General features: G+C 42.7%; 1 protein-coding gene across 2 annotated transcripts in view; it reads right to left on the reverse strand.

The window, feature by feature from the left end:
- The window catches only part of LOC143983844 (antigen-presenting glycoprotein CD1d-like), a 114,608-nt gene that overhangs the window by 45,773 nt on the left and 47,052 nt on the right, over nt 1-21,783 (reverse strand). For both annotated transcript variants that reach the window (XM_077483946.1, XM_077483952.1), the window contains 2 exons: nt 10,796-10,877; nt 612-869 (listed from right to left, as the gene is read on the reverse strand). In XM_077483946.1, coding sequence (XP_077340072.1) covers nt 612-869; nt 10,796-10,859 — 322 coding nt within the window. In that variant the 5' untranslated portion in view covers nt 10,860-10,877. The remainder of the gene's footprint in view (nt 1-611; nt 870-10,795; nt 10,878-21,783) is intronic.

The following is a 21,783-nucleotide window of genomic DNA, read 5'->3' on the forward strand; positions in this document are numbered from 1 at the left end:
TAGATGTGCAAAGTTAGTAGAGACATATCTCAACAGACTAAAGGCTGTGATTAAAAAAAAAAAGATGGTTCACCAAAATGCTGACACAAGGGGGTGATCCTTTTTACAACTCAGTGATTCTGTTTTTGAATTTTAGAATTTACTGGCATGTTGGCGTTATAGCTTTCACTCGAATATTATAAGTTGCACTGAGTAAATACAGCTGGATAAAACAAAAACTGTGTCTTTATCATAGGCTGCAAAGCAACAAAATGTGATTATTTTAAAGGGGGTGATTATTTTCCATACATAATGTAGCTCCCCCCTTCAGAAAGGTATGGTTGTCTATCCAGCACTTCCGTGCTGGGTAAGATCTATTATTGGAACCTATCTGGATGAATGGGGTCTTTGCAACCCCAGAGGATAGTGTTCAGACCTGATGATTGTCTGTTTAGGCTTAGAGAACTGTCAAGCTGGCAATGGCTCTGATTGAATATGAAGTGGGGTGGGGTGGGGGGGGGGTCCTGATTATTAGGAAGTACTGTCTCTTTGCCCAGAAGCTCCTAATATTTTCTGTTGAATGCCTAGATATAGTTATTACAATCTATTTCTATTACAATACACTATTTTACCTTTAATCCCACATTTCTCAATTACGTTGCTTCCATGGTTTTGGAAATTTGCTAAGTAACGTTGTAACATCATATTGCATAACTTCCAGTCTGTGTCACCCAGGGTCTTCTTTGACCAGCTCTGCTTGAATTCAATCAGCCTTGAATCATTATAGGCTGCCAGTACCTCAATGTCTTCCACCTCCAGGGAGCCCCAGAAGGTCATTACTTGATCAATTGAGAAATAGGAATTCTGTGTACCTGTAATTATAATAGAGCCTGGGGAAAGAAAATTAAGTTATGTCTGAGTATAGTATGTCTCCCACATATATGACTGATGAATTCATCAAATTCAATCCCTGTCATTGTACCACCAAATAACAACGTGGATTTCAATTGGTCACAGAAAACCTTTATTTAACAACCATTAACAGTTCAATAAATACCAGTAAACAGATAACACATACCATCATATATAGATAGGCAAATGTTTCCAGGATAGATTCATTGGGTGTCCACCAGGGCTTTTTTTTCAGCGGGAACATGGGGGAACGCAGTTCCGGCACCTCCAGCAAGCACTGAATGTATGTAATGGCAATGAGTGCTTGGTTGTGATGCACAGTCTATTGATACTGGCTGCAGGGGGATCTGTTTTTTCAGGAGAGAAGGAGTTATTGTTGCTGAGGAGGTCAATTGCCGCTGGAGGGGATCTAATTCTGTGGTGGGATGGCGGTGGTTGGGGGTCTTGGTTGTCTATCGTTGCTGGGGAGGTCTATTGTTCTTGCAGGGGGTCTTATGTTGCTGGGGGGGTCAGTTGTTGCTGGGGGGGTCTACTCTTTCTGGCTGCTGGAGGGTATATTGGTGCTGTCTCCATCTGTTGTTGCTGCTGGGGGTCTAGTGCAGTGATGGCGAACCTTGGCACCCCAGATGTTTTGGAACTACATTTCCCATGATGCCTGACTACTCCACAGAGCTCATGACCATCATGGGAAATGTAGTTCCAAAACATCTGAGGTGCCAAGGTTCGCCATCACTGGTCTAGTTTGTTTTGGGTCTTCCATTGTTGCTGTGGGGTAGGAGGGATCTATTGTTGCTGGCTGCAGGGGATCTATTTTGCTGCTTTTCCTGTTATCATTAACAAATTCCTTACAAATTACTTAGTGCCACAAATGTTACTTGGTTCTGTATTCTCTAAATGGTGCAGTATTGGGAGGTGGGCAGGGGTGGAACCAAGGAACGGTGCTCAGAGGTGGGTAGGGGGCAGAGACAAGGGGTGACTGTGAAAAGGGGAGTTCCTGCACCTATTCTCTGGGGAAAAAAGCCCTGCTGTCCACTAAAAAATGTCCTAACCAAGCACCATCCATGTCCCCAGCTGCACCCCAATGCTTCAAGGACAGTTCTAAATTTAGTATATTATTTTTAGATTTTTAGATTTATTCCCTATTATTCCCAAGATACTGCGTGGGAAGCCCAGGATCCTGTCACCATTATAGAACCCTGGGGTAGTTCACAAGCATGTATTGACTGAGCGTAATTGCTAAGTCACACACTCCAAGGTGAGCATTCAATACCTAGGGGATCATTGGAATAAGAGCACCAATGCATGATCTGCAACACCTGTCAATCATCTTTAGACACATGGATTTATAAGCATATCAGCAGTGCTATTACTGGATGCCACGCATATGCACTTTTTTCAACAGGACTGTCAGAGTATTGTTTTATAAAAATACTTTTTTTGCGATTAAAAGTTGGAGCAGTGTTCTTCCCTATATACCACCGGACACTAGTATCTGTGTTACAAAGCACTTGGATGCACATGAGCACTTTATTATTAATATTTTAATTGACATATTTATTGTTTTTATTTTGGTGATATCACATCTATGTCACATATGTCACTTATGTCACATTAACACTACATGTGTTTGTTTTAATTTTCAGCATGCATTTATTGTATAATATTCTAAAGCGCAGCGTATAATTTACAAATTTTTGTTTAAGTGCACGAGCTTATGAGACGTGTGTAACGCTTGCAGCTGGTTATTGATATCTATTAGGCTTTGGATTGATTGAGGCTCGCAGGAATTTTATTACTTTCCTGAGTATATATATATAACTGTCTGCCCCCAATGGACCCTACTAAAACCAACAGCAACCCCAAAAGGGAAGCAGAACACCACCAGATGAGCCCCTAGTTTGTGACAATTTCCAAGACCCCAAAAGAACCCTAACAAATAAAAGCCCTTTAAGACCCATTAAGCTGCCATGACAAAAACAGCTACGCCACAATCTGCTGATTCTCCAGTGAGGGTGGGTGGGCAGTACTTCTCTCTGCAACTATTCTTTCCAGAATGACCTCCCGGTACAACCGGTGCCCCACTCCCAACTTTTCATGCTGTGTACACACGACCGGACTTTGACAGGTCCGATGGTCTTCCCAATGGTCTCTCGGCGGAGTTCCGACGGACTTTCCAACCTAATGGACTTGGCCACACAGAAGCACACCAAAGTCCGACAGATTAGAATGTGATGACATACGACCGGACTAGAATAAGAAAGTTCATAGCCAGTAGCCAATAGCTGCCCTTGTGTTGGTTTTTGTCCGGACTAGCATTCAGACAAACTGATTTTTTGACCAGACTCGAGTCCGTCGGAAAGATTTGAAACATGTTTTATTTCTAGGTCTGTCAGAGTTTTGGGGGAAAAAAGTCCGCTGGAGCCCACACGCGATCGTAATATCTGACGGATTCATTCCGCCGGACCTAGTCCGTCGAAAAGTCCGGTCATGTGTACGCGGCATAAGTCTTTCATATTTAAAAGCCCCAGGATGCTAATATGTTTAGAGTGTTATTGTCCTCCTCAGCTGTGCCCACAATGTTTTCAGCTAAAGGGAAATAAGAAATTTAGGGAAAGGCAAAGCACTGAAAGTAGGCACTTTACATACTAGATGTTTCTGAATTTTCACCTGCAATCTTTGTTGGTTGACAGGGTTTCTGTAAACTAATAAATACATGTTCCTTAAAGTGACCCTTTTTCCACAGGGCAATTATTTAAAAAAAAGGGCATCTGCTTTATATGCTTACCTTCAATAAGATGCAAGATGTATACAACAGTATACATCTTGCATAGGGCAGCCTACATATTGGGGAAAATGCTTCTGCTCCGATCTCCACCTGCTGCAAGTATTCTACCCCTCTAGGTGTGTAGAATACTTGTTCCCCCACGGGCTGCTGTGGTTCCTTCCATTGGCTCATATGTCACTACAGGATGTATAAGCTGATGGGAGAAACCACAACATCTGGCAGCAACGCAGATCTGGTACAGCCTGCAACTCCGACACTCTGAGCCCTCTTCCTCTCTGACACCACCTTCAGTAGTGATGGGCAGGTACATGATACTGTAGTGACAGAGTCACTTTAACCACTTGCCGCCCAACCACCGTCAAATGACGGTGGGGCAGGGTGGCTCTCGTTCTGGGTGGATGTCACATGGCGGCTTCCTAGAACGACAGCTCTTGCCCGCCCACGCCATATTGCTAGGACATGGCTTGGCCGCGGCTCTTTAACCATGTGATTGGCTGTGTCCAATCATAGCCGGTCACGTGTAAACATGGAAATGCTGGTAATCTGTGCTCCTCGCCTCACACTTACAGAGTGTGAGAAGAGTAGAGCCGATCAGTGGCATCTCCTCACAGGAGGTATCTGTAATCAAGGCACTGTCTATCATTGCTGCCCATCAGTGCCCACCAGTATTGCCCATCAGTGCCCACCAGTGCTGCCCATCAGTACCCACCAGTGCTGACCATCAGTACCCACCAGTGTTGCCTATTAGTGCCTACCAGTACTGCCTATCAGTGCCCACCAGTGCTGCCCATCAGTACCCACCAGTGCTGCCCATCAGTACCCACCAGTGCTGCCTATCAGTGCCCACAAGTGCCGCCTGTCAGTGCTGCCTATCAGTGATCATCAGTGCCCATAAATGTGGCATATTCGTGCCTCCTCATCAGTGCCACCTAATCAGTGCCTTGCTGTGAAGGAGAAAAATTAATTATTTACAAAATTTACTGACAGAAACTAAGAAAAAAAGTTTTTTTCAAAATGTTTGTTTGTTTTTTGTTTTTTTTAGGAAAAAATAAAAACCATTAGTGATTAAATATCATTAAAAGAAAGCTCTATTTGTGTGAGGAAAATGATAAAAATTTCACATGGTTACAGTGTAGCATGACTGCACAATTCTCAAAGTGTGACAGCGCTGAAAAATGGCCTGGGCAGGAAGGGGGTGTAAGTACACAGTATCGAGGTGGTTAAATTGTAAACTCCACTTTTGTTGAGAAAAAAAAATAATCCCCTCTGAGTGATCAATGTACATTTCAAGGATTTTAATAAACTTTGTTTATTAAAATCTTAAGAAAATGCTGTATGTTGTGTGCAGAGTAATCTGAATGGTTAATAATCAGCCGATGCACTTGCATGGTTCTAATGAGGAAAGTTAGATTGACCCTTTGGGATTATCCAACCAAAAATGTATTTTTTGTTGCAGAGGGTGCCTAAAAATTGACGTGTGTCACACAAACAGAAAATTAAATTTGTGGGGTCGTTCTGTACACCAATGGTTACAGAATGCCTCCAGGTTGCCATATTGGATTGAATTTTACTGAAACTTAGTGCTGCAAATTGAAAAAGGAAAGGGAATTTTTAACCACTTCAATCCCAGAAGGATTTAATCCCTGCCTGACCAGAGCATTTTTTGTGATACGGCACTGCGTCGCTTTAGCTAACAATTGCGCGGACGTTCGATGCTGTACCCAAACAAAATTGATGTCCTTTTTTTTCCACAAATAGAGCTTTCTTTTGGTAGTATTTGATCACTTCTGTGGTTTTTCATTTTTTTGCGCTATAAACAAAAAAAGAGCGACAATTTTGAAAAAAAAACAATATATTTTACTTTTTGATATAATAAATATCCCCCAAAAATATATAAAAAAAAACTAATTTCTTCCACAGTTTTTGGCGATATGTATTCTACAAATTTTTGGTAAAAAAATAAATAACAATAACTGTATATTGATTGGTTTGTGCAAAAATTATAGCATCTATAAAATAGGGGATAGATTTATGGAATTTCTATTATTATTTTTTTTATTAGTAATGGCAGTGATCTGCTATTTTTATCGGGACTGCGACATTATGGCGGACACATTGGACACTTTTGCCACTATTTTGGGACCATTGTCATTTATACAGCGATCAAAGCTGCAAATAGCTGCTGATTACTGTATAAATGACACTGGCAGGGAAGAGGGTAAACACTAGGGGGCGATCAAGGGGTTAAGTGTGTCCTAGGGAGTGATTCTAACTTTGGGGGGATGGGCTCACTACAACATGACAGAGATCACTGCTCCCGATGCCAGGGAGCAGTAGATTCCTGTTATGTTGCTAGGCAGAACAGGGAAATGCCTTGTTTACACAGGCATCTCTCCGTTCTGCCTCTCCTCCCTGCAAACATTGAGTTTGCAGGACCCGCAGGCATGCTTCCGCGACATGCGATAGGTGGCAAATTTAAAGGGATGTACAGGTACGCCCATTTGCCTGCCTGTGCCATTCTGCCGACGTATATGTGTGTGCAGTGGTTGGCAAGTGGTTAATAACATTAATTTGCAATGTGGCTTGTGTAGCAATTGTATGTGTTATATTATTATTATTTTTTGCTATTTTTTTTTCCCATAAAAGTGGAGTTACCCTTTAACTTCGGAGGCTAATTTTGCATATACAATATTTCTAAAGCATCTCACTTGGCACACTTCCGCTTGTACAGTATTATTTTTGGAGCTACAATCTGTACCTTACACTAGAACTAAGGAGGGAACTGAAACTCCATCTTACGTCCTATATTTGTCTTTTACGTCAACGTACTGTATAGGATTTCATAGAGCAAACAGAAGCAAGTAACAGATTTAATAGTTAGGGTTTACATACACGGTAATAAAAAATATTTTACAACGTGAAGAAAAATCTAAGATTAACTGCTTCCGGACCGCCCCACACATATATACTGCGGCAGAGTGGCCCTTCAGTGCGAAATCACGTATCTGTACATGATTTCTTTCTTGGGGTCGGGGGCGAGCATGCGATGTCCACCAGGACACACCGATCATTTCCGAGCCAGACAGAACGGCAGTCTGCCTATGTAAATAAGGCAGATCGTTGTTCTGTCAGAGGGGAAGATGGAGATCTTGTGTTTCTGCTAAACAGGAACACAGACCTCTATCTTCCCCCAGTCAAAGCCACCCATCCACAAACACAGTTAGAAATCCCTCCCTAGAAGCACATTTAACCCTTTGATCACCGCTGATGTTAACCCCTTCCCTAGCACTGTCACTAGTACAGTGACAGTGCATTTTTTTAGCACTGATCACTGTATTATTGTCACTGGTCCCGAAAAAGTGTCACTTAGCGTCCAATGTGTCAGCCGCAATGTCGCAGTCCTGCTAAAAATTGCTGATAGCTGTCATTACTAGTAAAAAAATAAAATAAAAAAATAAAAAATTCCATAAAACTATCCCATAGTTTGTAGACAGTATAACTTTTGTGCAAACCAATCAATATACATTTATTGGGATTTTTTTTTTACCAAAAAGATGTAGCAGAATACATATTGGCCTAAATTGATGAATACATTTGATTTTTTTAATTTTTTTATTGGATATGCTTTATAGCAGAAAGTAAAAAATATAGTTTTTTCTTCAAAATTGACGGCCCTTTTTTGTTTATAGCACAAAAAATAAAAACCATAGAGGTGATCAAACACCACCAAAAGAAATCTCTATTTGTGGGGGGGGGGGGGGGGGGGGGGGGGAAGAAATGTTCTAGATTAGTGGTCTCCAAACTGCAGCCCTTTGCTTGCTTTTATTTGGCCCTTGGGGCACTGTTTCATCAACTGATATCAACAATGAGGTATAATTCCCCCCACTGACACCCAAAAAGGGCCACAATTCCAATGAAGGGGGCACTAGTACTCCCAATGACACCAACGATCAGGCTTAATTCCCCCCCCCCCCCCCCCCACTGACACCAATAAAGGGACACAATTCCTCCCAGTGACACCATGGGGCACTAATCCTCCCAAAAATAACAACGATGGGACATAATTCCCCCCCCCCCCACCACTGGCACCAATGAAGGGAAACAATTCTTCCCAATGACACCACCGATAGGAGAACTAGTCCTCCCAATGACACCAAAAATGGGGCATAGTTCCTCCCAGTGATACCAATGATGGGGCACAATTACTCCCAGTGACACTAACAATGGGGCACAATTCCTCCCAGTGACACCAACAATGGGGCACAATTCCTCCCCATGACACCAACAGCGGGGCATTATTTTTTCCACTGACATCGGTACCTTTTTTACTCCCAACAAAAAACAGGAAATCACCCGGGACTTTAAACGAGGTGAATGCAGTTAGCCAACAATTGACAGAGTAAATGCAGTCTCAAAATTTATTGACATAGTCATGCAAACAAACATGAATCATAGATCAATATTCCTGCCCTCTGTATCCCCTGGACAGATGTTTGGTATCACCTTTGGGCCAGACAGTAAGTTATAGCTCCCCCTTTTCTTTAGAGATGGTTCTCCGCTTAAAGGTTATCCCATATTTACAGATATTCTTGATTTAATTTCAAAGCATCTTTACTCCTGATGATTGGCAAGAGCCATAAAACGTGCGTGGAGTATATATCCAACCGATGCCCAGATCATTTCGGCTTACTATGAGCATTTGCTTTGTTTATTGGTTTTATGAATGGATGAGTATGTCTATGCATCTGTATTGTCAATAATGTTGTATTGTACTCTGTAAAATAATTGTATATTCAAACAAATGTATTCAAAGAAGTGTACCACAGTAAATTGTGTCCTATACCTTAGATTGACACTTTTTATGATATGGTGTGTACTTAATAAATAAATAATTTTAATTAAAGTTTTCCCTCAGCAACACGCCTCTTTTAAAGTCCCTTTTTCCCCTTTTTCTAATATAGAACACATACAAGGGATGGAGGCTTGCTGCTGCTATTAATTGGCTGTGTCAGGTTGCACCACATGTAAATATGAATCGTAGCCAAGCCACTGAAATGATACATACAGTAGAAAATGTCATTACACGTATCACGGTATAAAATGTAAATTGCAAAGTACACAGGCATAAAAATTATGGTAACGCGTTTCTCTAGACCATGCTCGCTTCATCAGGGGTAGAAGCATGTGTAATACATCAAAGGCTGGATCAGACTACCAATTGCTTGATACCCAGTGGCAATAATGAGCGTCCAGCTTGGGAGCTGAGGGGGCCGAGGAAAAGCCAACCCAACAGAGCACAAACGGGGGGCAGACATGGGCAGGGTGGGGGAATGTGTCACCAAAGATCTCCCAGTATCCATTAATAATCTCAACTTGAATGTTGTAAACTGCTGCATGTGAGTGAAACAGGAAACAGGGTTGGTTTTTCCTCTGCCTCCTCAGCAATTGTGTCCAGCCTTTGAAGTATTACACACACATCTACCCCTGATGAAGTGAGCATGGTCTTGCAAAATGCATTGAGGTACTTTTTATGCCTGTGTACTCTGCAATTTACATTTTATACCATGATACGTGTAATGATATTTTCTACTGTATGTATCAATTCACTGGCTTGGCTATGATTCATGTTTGTTTGTGTAGCGTTTGTACTCCTGAAGAGTATGCGCTATGTTTGTAAATTTAGTTTTTTCCTAAGACTATAGTTGGGTCTTGGGGTTCATTTCACTAAATTGTGTTTCTGGCATCAGTTTGACTGGACTGTACTGTGCTCTGCCTGGTCATAGGTGCATGTATCATCTCTGACAGGCAATGGAACGCAGTCTGGTTGGACGGATTGGGTACCAATCTCTCTCTCTGAGCCAATCAGTGGGTGCGTGGTCTCACTGTGTATTCCGGGAGAGGGTACTTAAGGTGCTGAGGTCACGTGGTTCTGGGGTTCCGGTCCAGAAGTATGTTCTGACTCCATGGTCCTGGTCCTCCTGTCCAGCCCCCAGGGGCCCTCATGGCCTCGGGTGCGGATCCATCCATTTCCGAGTCTCAAGACTGGCTAGTCCGAGGCGCAGTAACTGGAAGGAGGATTTCAAGGTGGTCCGGTGCCATCTCCGCTTTGGAGAGGCCCAGCAACTCAAAACGCAACCAGGGGAGGACTCTTCAGAAGAGGGCCATGCACGAGGCTGGCTGATCAGTAAGAGCCTGGGAGCTGAGCTGAAAGGACACCAAGTAAATCCGCATTCTTACGGTATCGCCGGACCGGCTGCAAGATACTGGTACTGTAAGAATGTTCCTAATTTCATCCTTCGGTTACAACTAAGTTCCTGTGAGAGACTTTCTGTGTTCATCTAAAGTTTTACAACCAAGTCTGTGGCAGAGACTGTGCTAAGTTTGAATCACTTGTCGGCTGCTAAATCCATAAACCAGGATTTATCCGACAGCTGAAGTATCCAGTTGCCAGTGGCTATTCCCTTGATCATCTAGAGAGAGACATCTTTATGTGTCAGTAGTTTCCAAACAAGTACCTAAGCTTTTCTACCCATACCCTCTATTCCCAACTGAGAGACTGTGTTCTGTTCAACGTTTTATGCAAATAAAAATTCCTCAAAAGGGATTCAAGTGTCGGTCTCTGCAGTTATTGGGCCATCAACCTCGGGAACCCCTAGACAAGAACAACGAGGTGCAGAAGGTAAACAGTAAGCCCAACAAAACCAGTTGCTCCTTCGGGGGTCAGTGCTACATTTGCATGACTATTTCAATACATTTTTAGACTGCATTTACTCTGTCAATTCTTGGCTAACCACATTCACCTCATTTAAAGTCCCGGGGCGATTTCCTGTTTTTTGTTGTATATATTGGGATGGAGGTGGTTTGTGGGTGACACCAGACCTTTTCCTTTTTTTGTCTTTTCTACCCCCAATGGCCAGAGTCCAGCCCCCCTAAAGTCTGAAGGACAGTAAACTGGCCCTTTGTTTAGAAAGTTTGGAGACCCCTGCTCTAGAATCTTGCATTCTCACATTCATTGCAGAGGGGTACCTTTGACATGTTGATGTATTTGAGTATAAAAGTTGCAAAGCATCATGAATATATTTTGCATTAATATAGAACAGATCTATGGTATTTTCTTACCTGCAGCTGTAATGCTCAGTAGTAAGAGAAGGGGGGAAATAAACGATGGGATAAGAACCTTCATCTTTCTTCTTCAAAATGCCTTTGAGAAATAAAGAAGTCTTTAAAAATATTATAGTAGCAGGAAATGGGCTTCAGGGTATTCATACAGAAAACAGAAAACTTGTTCTGACTGTATTGTGGAGAAGGAGGAAGTACGAATTTAGAATTGCTCAGATCTTGTGATTTAATTGTGAATACCCAGCTGGCTACTCAGTAGATGTCTATTGCTATACACATACATCAGAGAGGCTCTAGAGCAGGGTAGGCAACCTTTGAGAGATGGAAATCTACCTGAACAACATAAAGAGAGAAAAAGATCACCAGTGTTTGGCACCCCTTTTTTTTTAAGACATTAACTAGCAAGGCCTAACTAAATAGTAAAGCAAACTATAACTATAAAATATAGAATAAAACAAATGTCACAGTAAAAATATAAACTTAGCCTACCTTAAAAGTGGACAGTGTCAGTAGGACAGAGGACGGTTTCAGTAGAGCAGTTGACAGTGGCAGTGGACAATGTCAGTAAGGTGATTAACAGTGGCAGTGGGACAGTAGATGGTGTCAGCAGAGTGATTGACAGTGTCGGTAGGGCAGTGGCTGTGATAGTAGGGCAATGGCTGGTGTCAGTAGAGCAGGTGACAGTGGCAGTAGGGTAATGGCTGGTGTCAGTAAGGCAGTGGATGGTGTCAGTAGGGCAGTGGATGGTTTCAGTGCGGCAGTGCCTGGTGTTAGTAATGCAGTAGATGGCATTAGCAGAGCAGGTGACAGTGGCAGTAGGGTAGTGGCTGGTGTCAGAAGGGCAGTGGCTGGCGTTAGTAAGGCAGGTGACAGTGGCAGTAGGACAGTAGATGGTGTAAGCAGAGTTATTGACAGTGTCAGTAGGGCAGTGGCTGGTGTCAGTAGGCCAGTTGAAGGTGTAAGTAGGGCAGTGGGTGGTGTCAGTAGGGCAGTGGCTGGTGTCAGTAGAGCAGGTGACAGTGACAGTAAGGTAGTGGCTGGTGTCAGTAGGGCAGCAGCTGGTGTTAGTAAGGCAGGCGACAGTGGCAGTAGGGCAGTGGTTGGTGTCAGTAAGGCAGTGGATGGTTTCAGTACGACAGTGCATGCTGTCAGTAAGGCAGTGGATGGTGTCAGTAGAGCAGGTGATAGTGGCAGTAGGGCAATAGCTGGTGTCAGTAGGGCAGTGGCTGGTGTCAGTAGGGCAGTGGCTGGTGTCAGTAGGGCAGTGACTGGTGTCAGTAGGGAAGTGGTTGGTGTCAGTAGGGAAGTGGATTGTGTCAGTATAGCAGGTGACAGTGGCAGTAGGGTAGTGGCTGGTGTCAGTAGGGCAGTGGCTGGTTTCAGTAGGGCAGTGCCTGGTGTCAATAAGGCAGTGGATGGTCTCAGTAGAGCAGATGTCAATAGGGCAGTGGCTGGCATTAGTAAGGCAGATGACAGTGGCAGTAGGGCAATAGCTGGTGTCAGTAGGGCAGTGGATAGTGTCAGTAGGGAAGTGGCTGGTGTCAGTAGGGCAGTGGATAGTGTCAGTAGGGCAGTGGATAGTGTCAGTAGGGAAGTGGCTTGTGTCAGAACAGAAGCGGGACACATCACAGCTCTGGACAGAGGGCAGTAGCCGGAGATGCCGGAGATAACTTTCCATATTAACAAGCTGGTGATTGTTTGCTAGGACCACCTAACAACTAATCACCTGTTGGTTACCTGTAAAAGTTAACTTGGCCCGCTCCCACCCACCGTTCTGAGTTGTGCTGTCTCCCAATTTTTGCTGTACTCCCTGTGAGGAAAGATAAGCGCAGTGGATGAGGCTGAAGGAACAATTGGCGCCAAGGTGCAGAGTCGGCAAAGCAGAGTTGTGTTGATGATCTACCCATCACCCACGAGTCCTCGACAGGTGATCTGATCACTTTCGACGGGTTGCCGACCCCCGCTCTAGAGTTTATCTAAACCTAAGAACAAAAATTACATATTGGACAGTTTACAGGTCTTGTGAAGGCTGCATTCGTTTTCTGTTTATAGACCTAGGAATATGTTTAGAAAACACAGAAAATACTTGTTGTTCTTATCATAAATGCCATGTCCTTCTCACTTTCCATGAGCTTAACAGAAAGCATAAAATAATGTTATCTGTCTTCCTAAAACACTAAAGCTGGCCAAATATTATACAATTTTCTTATACAACTTCCTTTGGATTAACCTTCAACTATGTAGTTAAAGGGCCTGCCTGATTGCATACAAATTGAAAGTGTTTAGATCTGACCTCATATTATATGATTTTAGTAAATCTAAGGCCGGCCATTACAGTGTGGATTTCTTTCCTACAGCCACGGGTTGCAGGAAAGAAATTTGCACGATTCTCCCATCAACACAGACAGTGCTGACCAGGGAATCAGGAATTGTCTCCTCCTGGCGGGGGAAGGCGTCCTCTGCTACTCGCCAGGAGAAGATTATCGTTAGCGGCTATAGCAACTTATATGTATATAATATAAACAATTTTTTGTGTACACCTTGCTAGTACCAGGTTGGGTCCCCGTTTCAGAACTGCCTTCATTCTTCGTGGCATAGACTCAACAAGGTGTTGGAAACACTCCTCAGAGATTTTGGTCCATAGTGACATCATATCATCACACAGTTGCTGCAGAATTGTTGGCTGCACATCCATGTTGGGAATCTCCTGTTCCACCACATCTGAAAGGTGCTCTATTGGATTGAGATCTGGTGACTGTGGAGGCCATTGGAGTAGAGTGACTTCATTGTCATGTTCAAGAAACCAGTGGTGAGATGATTGGAGCTTTGTGACATGATGCATTATCCTGCTGGAGAAGATGGGTACATTGTAGTCATAAAGGGATGGACATGGTCAGCAACAATACTCAGGTAGCCTGTGGCATTTATATGATGCTCAGTTGGTACTAAGGAGCCCAAAGTGCCCTGAAAATATTCCCTGCACTATTACACCACCAGTCTGAACCTTTGATACAAGGCAGGATGGATCCATGCTTTTCTGTTGTTTATGCCAAATACTGACCCTCCAATCTGAATGTCGCAGCCTAACCGAGACTCATCAGACCAGGCAACGTTTTTCCAATCTTCTACTGCCCAATTTTGGTGAGCCTGTGTGAATTGTAGCCTCAGTTTCCTGTTCTCAGCTGACAGGATTGGCACTTGGTGTGGTCTTCTGCTGCTAAAGCTCATCTGCTTCAAGATTCGATGTGTTGTGCATTCAGAGATGGTATTCTGCATACCTTGGCTTTAACAAGTGGATATTTGAGTTACTGTTGCCTTTCGATCATCTCAAACCAGTCTGCCCATTCTCCTCTGACATCAACAAGACATTTTCTTCCACACAAATGCCGCTCACTGGATATTTACTCTTTTTCAGACCATTTACTGTAAACCCAAGAGATAGTTGTGCATGAAAATTCCAGGAGATCAGCAGCTTTTGAAACACTAAGACCAGCCCGTCTGGCACTAACAACCAAGCCACGTTCAAAGTCACTTAAATCCTCTTTCTTCCCCATTTTGATGCTCCGTTGGAACTTCAGCAAGTCCTATTCACCACATATAGATGACTAAATGCATTGTGTTGCTCCCATGTGATTGGCTAACTAGCAATATGTGTGTTACCAAGCAATTGAACAAGTGTACCTAGTACCTAAAAGTGGCAGTGAGTGTATATATAAAATATTTACACCTATATACGAACTTCACTGGTTCCCCCTGCCTCTGGGAGATAATCACCCACAATCATTCAATCTACGTGTACAATAGACTACACTAGCAACACAGCCCTGTTTTTACCAACATCTCAAAGTTACGAGTAGAAGATTCCAGGGTTAATTTATCATCAAGCAACTGTTGTTTTATTGTCGTGATTGACTGATGTAAAGGTTTTAAGATCCCTGGAGGATCAGACGTCTTTTATCGAGTTTTTTTCTTTTTCATTTTAATAAATTGTTTCTATGCTCTTCACATCAGACTATGAGTCTCTCTGATGCGCTGTTCTTGTGATGGTTCAATTTCTATATATAAAATATACATATGTTTAAGCATATCCAAGGTCAATATTAAATTAGTTTTAATGGTAAACTTTAGAAGTTTGTGGTCAATTTTCTTTTATTCGCATTTATATTTTATTAATTGATAACATATTTTTATTATTTTTATAAAATCCTTGTTTCACAAATTAACATTTGATAGAGGTTTAGGTTGCTGTGAAATTATATATGATTCTTGTTTGTTGTCTGGCACAGATTGGCATATTTCTCTCATCTTTTTTTCAGGAGATGCGGTCCATGGTCATTCCGTAGATGGATGTATATCTTCTGTTTAATGTGAAAAACAACCTGGGTTCTTATCTGTCATTTAGCAAGTAAAAGAATCTTTATAAAACAAAACATATTGCAGTGATGCTCAACCAGCTCTAAAAAAGCAAATATCGCATCCTCTTTTCTGTAAGCTGATTGCACAATACTATGTGTAATAATGACTAAATATGTAAAGATCTACTCTGCTATTAGTCTCTTGGATAAGAAGCCGAGATTCACAGTGCTGGGCTTATGTTTGCAATCTACCTGGCTTGCTTAGCAAACTAGTACCACACCCTAACCCCCAGGTCAATCATTAAGGCTGCTTTCACACTGGAGGCGTTAGCAGTGCGCTTTTTTGAAAGTCACGTAACTCAAAGGAACCATTTTGAAGCAATTTTCGTGTGCTTTTCAGGCGCTTTTGAGGTGCTTCCCATTAATTTCTCGCCAAATTTGTTTATTATTTTTTTTTTTTTTTGTCGGAACGGAAATCGAGATTCATCAGACCAGGCGACGTTTTTCCAATTTTCTACTGTCCAGTTTTGGTGAACCTGTGTGAATTGTAGCCTCAGTTTCCTGTTCTTAGCTGACACCAGTGGCACCCGGCATGGTCTTCTACTGCTGTAGCACATCTGTTTCAAGGTTCGATGTTTTGTGCATTCAGAGATGGTATTCTGAATACCTTGGTTGTAACGAGTGGTTATTTAAGTTACTGTTGCCTTTCTATCACCTGGAACCAGTCTGCCCATTCTCATCTGAACTCTGACATCAACAAGGCATTTTCGTCCACACAACTGCCGCTCACTGGATATTTTCTCTTTTTCAGACTATTCTCTGTAAACCCGAGAGATGGTTGTGCATGAAAATCCCAGTAGATCAGCAGTAATTGAAATGCTCAGACCAGCTTGTCTAGCACCAACAACCAAGTCACATTGAAAGTCACTTAAATCCCCTTTCTTCCCCATTCTGATGCTCGGTATGAACTTTAGCAAGTTGTCTTGACCACGTTTAGATGCCTAAATGTGTTGAATTGCTCCCATGTGATTGGCTAATTAGCATTCTGTGTTAACAAACAATTGAACAGGTGTACCTAATGAAGTGGCTGATGAATGTGTATAATATATATATATGACACATGATGCTGTTCAAGTGTAATTAAACCCACAACATAAAAATCTATCAATAATTGGTGTATTGCATACTGTTTGTACTCACTGAGTCAGTATTAGATTTGTTTTCTGTAATCTGGTTGATCCTGCTGTTCTCTATCTCCCCCTCCTGTCCATGTCCCTACTGCAGTTGGGGATTTTGCAGAGCAATGCTGGCAGCTCTGCACATTCTCAGTTTCATTGAGTTTCTATGCTGAACATTTCCTCCCTATCACATCTGAGCAGCCTTTGAGACTATAGATCCAGAATGCAGTCCATCGACAGGATATGACATCACCAATGGCAATCCACTGACGCGTTCCGTCCTACCTGTGTTTAATAATGCCCAGTAGGTGGGAAGAAACACATCAGTGGATTGCCATTGGTGACATGATATCTGGTTGGTGACACGCACACCAGTGCTGTACATCCTATTTGGTGTTTTTTTTGCCTTGAATTTTCTATGGAAAAGTGAGTGTAATTTTTTTAATGATTTTTAATTCAATAAAACAGAATTATGCTATGTGGATTTTCCATTGTCTTCTCCATGCATATAATATGAAAGATTTAAAGGATGAAGTGAAGCCAACCAAACAAAATGATACCACATCCTAAGTATTCAATATAAACAAGGAAAGCAGGGGGAGAGGTAACTAGCCTCAACGGGACTTTTAACGGTATCAAACATTACATATGAAAAAAAATCGCATAGCAATCAAAAAAAGTTTTTTTTAAAAACAAATTTTCTTAGAGATTTATTATACAAAAACATAACAGATTTTGCTAAAACAGCACCATGAATACTAGACATGTGCAGAGTAAAATATTTCGTTTCGGAATTTCGTTTTCGTCTGAAAACTTAATTTATTTAGTTACTCCCGAAATTCGTTTTTATTTATTTCGTTTTTCGTTCAAAAATTGCATTCGTCCGAAAATCCACATGAATTACGGTCGAATCTGTCTTGGAAGGCTTATGGTGTCTGTCGAATGTATAAAGAAGATTCGACGGAGCTAACTATATAGCATACTTTAGAACCCTATTAAAGTCTATGGGACTCCAACGTTCAAAATCTAAAGTGCTAATTTTAAAGGCTAATTTGCAAGTTACTGTCCTAAAAAGTGTTTGGGGACCCGGGTCCTGCCCCAGGGGACATGTATCAATGCAAAAAAAAGTTTTAAAAACGGCCGTTTTTTCGGGAGCAGTGATTTTAATAATGATTAAAGTGAAACAATAAAAGTGTAATATTCCTTTAAATTTCGTAGGGGGGGGTTGTCTATAGTATGCCTGTGAAGGGGCGCATGTTTCCCGTGCTTAGAATTGTCCCTGCACAAAGTGTCATTTATGCAGGAAAAAAAGTCCTTTAAAATCACTCGCAGCTATTATGAATTGTCGGCTCCCGTAATACAGAGAACACTCATTGAAAGTCATTGATAAAAAAATAAATAAATAAAAAAAAAAGCGTGGGGGTCCCCCAAATTCAATTACCAGGCCCTTCAGGTCTGGTGTGGATATTAAGGAGAACCCTGCCTCAAATTTAAGAAAAAATTTGACGTGGGGTTCCCCCTAAATATCCATAACCAGACCCTTCAGGTCTGGTATGGATATTAAGGGGAACCCCGCGTCAAATTAAAAAAAAAATTGACGTGGGGTTCCCCCTAAAAATCCATACCAGACCCTTTATCCGAGCACGCAACCTGGCAGGCCGCAGGAAAAGAGGGGGGGACGAGAAAGCGGCCCCCCCTCCCTCCTGAACCGTACCAGGCCACATGCCCTCAACATTGGGAGGATGCTTTGGGGGTCCGTGACCCCTCAAAGCACCTTGTCCCCATGTTGATGAGGACAAGGGCCTCATCCCCACAACCCTGGCCGGTGGTTGTGGAGGTCTGCGGGCGGGGGGCTTATCAGAATCTGGAAGCCCCCTTTAACAAGGGGACCCCCAGATCCCGGCCCCCCCCCCCTGTTTGAAATGGTAAGGGGGTACAAAAGTACCCCTACCATTTCACAAAGAAAGTGTAAAAAATGTTTAAATAAAACAAACACACTTTTTAAAAATTCCTTTATTAAAAATAAAAAAAGATTCCAGCGGCGGTAATCCACTCTTGCTATCCAGCGACGGACGGTCAGCTCTCCATCGATGTCTAATGTCATCCAGCGCAGCGCAGCATCCTTCTTCTGTCTCCTCCACGGAGACACTGGAGGCATTCCGGCGCTGACGTTTCTTATATACGGAGGGCGGGGCCACCCGTCACCTGACCCCGCCCCCTCTGACGCAAGGGGAAACCCGGGGTTCCCCGTGACGTATGGGTGACCCCGCCCCCCTCTGATGTAACGGAAACCTGCCTGTGTTACATCAGAGGGGTGCGGGTCACCCCTACGTCACAGGGAACCCCGGGTTTCCCCTTGCGTCAGAGGGGGGCGGGGTCAGGTGACGGGTGGCCCCGCCCACCCTATATAAGAAACGTCAAGCCGCCGGAATGTCTGTAGTGTCTCCTCCACGGAGACAGAAGAAGGATGCTGCGCTGCGCTGGATGACATTAGACATCGATGGAGAGCTGACCGTCCGTCGCTGGATAGCAAGAGTGGATTACCGCCGCTGGAATCTTTTTTTTATTTTTAATAAAGGAATTTTTCAAAAGTGTGTTTGTTTTATTTAACCATTTTTTACACTTTCTTTGTGAAATGGTAGGGGTACTTTTGTACCCCCTTACCATTTCAAACAGGGGGGGGGCCGGGATCTGGGGGTCCCCTTGTTAAAGGGGGCTTCCAGATTCTGATAAGCCCCCCGCCCGCAGACCTCCACAACCACCGGCCAGGGTTGTGGGGATGAGGCCCTTGTCCTCATCAACATGGGGACAAGGTGCTTTGAGGGGTCACGGACCCCCAAAGCATCCTCCCAATGTTGAGGGCATGTGGCCTGGTACGGTTCAGGAGGGAGGGGGGGCCGCTCTCTCGTCCCCCCCTCTTTTCCTGCGGCCTGCCAGGTTGCGTGCTCGGATAAAGGGTCTGGTATGGATTTTTAGGGGGAACCCCATGTCAAATTTTTTTAAAATTTGATGCGGGGTTCCCCTTAATATCCATACCAGACCTGAAGGGTCTGGTTATGGATATTTAGGGGGAACCCCACGTCAAATTTTTTCTTAAATTTGAGGCAGGGTTCCCCTTAATATCCATACCAGACCTGAAGGGCCTGGAAATTGAATTTGGGGGACCCCCACGCTTTTTTTTTTATTTATTTATTTATTTTTTTATCAATGACTTTCAATGAGTGTTCTCTGTATTACGGGAGCCGACAATTCATTATAGCTGCGAGTGATTTTAAAGGACTTTTTTTCCTGCATAAATGACACTTTGTGCAGGGACAATTCTAAGCACGGGAAACATGCGCCCCTTCACAGGCATACTATAGACAACCCCCCCCTACGAAATTTAAAGGAATATTACACTTTTATTGTTTCACTTTAATCATTATTAAAATCACTGCTCCCGAAAAAACGGCCGTTTTTAAAACTTTTTTTTGCATTGATACATGTCCCCTGGGGCAGGACCCGGGTCCCCAAACACTTTTTAGGACAGTAACTTGCAGAATCTTTTCTCTCTGTCAAATCTTTTTTCTCTGTCGAATATTTTCTCTATATAATCTTGGACTAATAGAGGTAAGGTTAAGCACATTCGACCACAGGTTCTATAGACAGATTGTTATCGTCAGAGTCATGTCCAATCTCCTATTCTATATCGAACTGTTGTAACAATGAAAACGAAAATAAAGCATTTATTTATGTCGGATCTTTCGTTTTTCGGATTTTGTGCTTTCGTTATCGTTTGTCAAAACGAAAACGAAAATAGCTGAAATTCGGACGAAAATGCATTCGGACGAAAACGAATGCACATGTCTAATGAATACAGATATACATCCATACAATACATAGAGATCTGGAAGTATCATTTGTGAACTCAGTCAATGTAGTATGATGCTCGACATGTTTCACTCGTAAGCAAGTATCTTCAGGAGCTTAGAGTATCATTGACAAGAATAGTACTGCATGGATAAACACATAGACAAACAAAGATTAAATAGTGCAAATTCATTATTCACAATGAGCTTTAAAGAAAAGCAAAACAAATCGATATGATTGCTACATACAGCATTGCCATAAACAAAATTCAAATAAATGGGTATTTAGGGAACAAAACATTTGGGTCATTCAGAATCATGGGGGCTGAAAGATCACATACTTACCAAATATATATTTACACAATAGATCAAAATAATCCCGTATTGCAAAAAATGGAGAGGCTCAGTGGAAGATAAAGGGATGGGGAAACCATCCGGACCATATATGCTTGCAGGGAGGTGCTTCAAAATAGCAGTTTAAATATATGCTATAAAAGGAGGAAAACAAAAATCCCGCTTTGATTAAAAGGGCATAATATTGCTCTCCTGAATCGCATCAAATTATGCGACTAAAATCTGTGGAGGACTGTGTATGTGCAAGTTCGTTACACCATCGTTACATCGTGTAATTAGGTATGTAGCTGTTTGCTTGCTTGTGTGACTTTCAGCTCAAATCTTTATCTCTATCCTGACTTTTTAATACTGAATTTATCCGAACTAATTTGTGGCTATTGCTTGCTGTTTGGTCTTTCTTTTCTGTGCATACCAGATTTGATAAGCCCCAGCATAACACTGAGTCAATTTCACCCTATATGAGAACGGCTAGGTGGACATCTCCCCTGCCCATTTTGGAAATTGCGGTCTAGCTATGGCAGCCCCTGACCCCTATGTGGGGGTTCAGTTTCTTTAACCTTGATCCTACCAGGTAATGAGTTTTAAATTATTTATCAATCTATGCAGTTAATATAAATTTCTCTCCTGAGTCGCATAATTTGATGCGATTCAGGAGAGCAATATTATGCCCTTTTAATCAAAGCGGGATTTTTGTTTTCCTCCTTTTATAGCATATATTTAAACTGCTATTTTGAAGCACCTCCCTGCAAGCATATATGGTCCGGATGGTTTCCCCATCCCTTTATTTTCCACTGAGCCTCTCCATTTTTTGCAATACGGGATTATTTTGATCTATTGTGTAAATATATATTTGGTAAGTATGTGATCTTTCAGCCCCCATGATTCTGAATGACCCAAATGTTTTGTTCCCTAAATACCCATATATTTGAATTTTGTTTATGGCAATGCTGTATGTAGCAATCATATCGATTTGTTTTGCTTTACTTTAAAGCGGAGGTCCACCCTAAAATGGACCTCCGCTCATCGGAATCCCCCCCCTCCGGCGCCACAATCGGCACCTTTCAGGGGGGAGGGGGGTGCAGTTACCTGGATAATCCAGGTAACTGCACCCACTTCCGGGCTAGCTCTCTGCGGAAAGGGGCGTACGTTACGCCCCTTTCCGCAAGCGCCCGCCCCCTTCAGCAAGTGCCCCGCTGCCTGCTGGGAAACACACAGCTCCCAGAGGCAGCGGGGACCGTCCGGATTGCGCCGCG

Source organism: Lithobates pipiens, unplaced genomic scaffold (genome assembly GCF_037356315.1).
Source record: "Lithobates pipiens isolate NorthernLeopardFrog02 unplaced genomic scaffold, aLitPip1_a1.2 Scaffold_1, whole genome shotgun sequence".
In the NCBI taxonomy this organism is placed as follows: domain Eukaryota; kingdom Metazoa; phylum Chordata; class Amphibia; order Anura; family Ranidae; genus Lithobates; species Lithobates pipiens.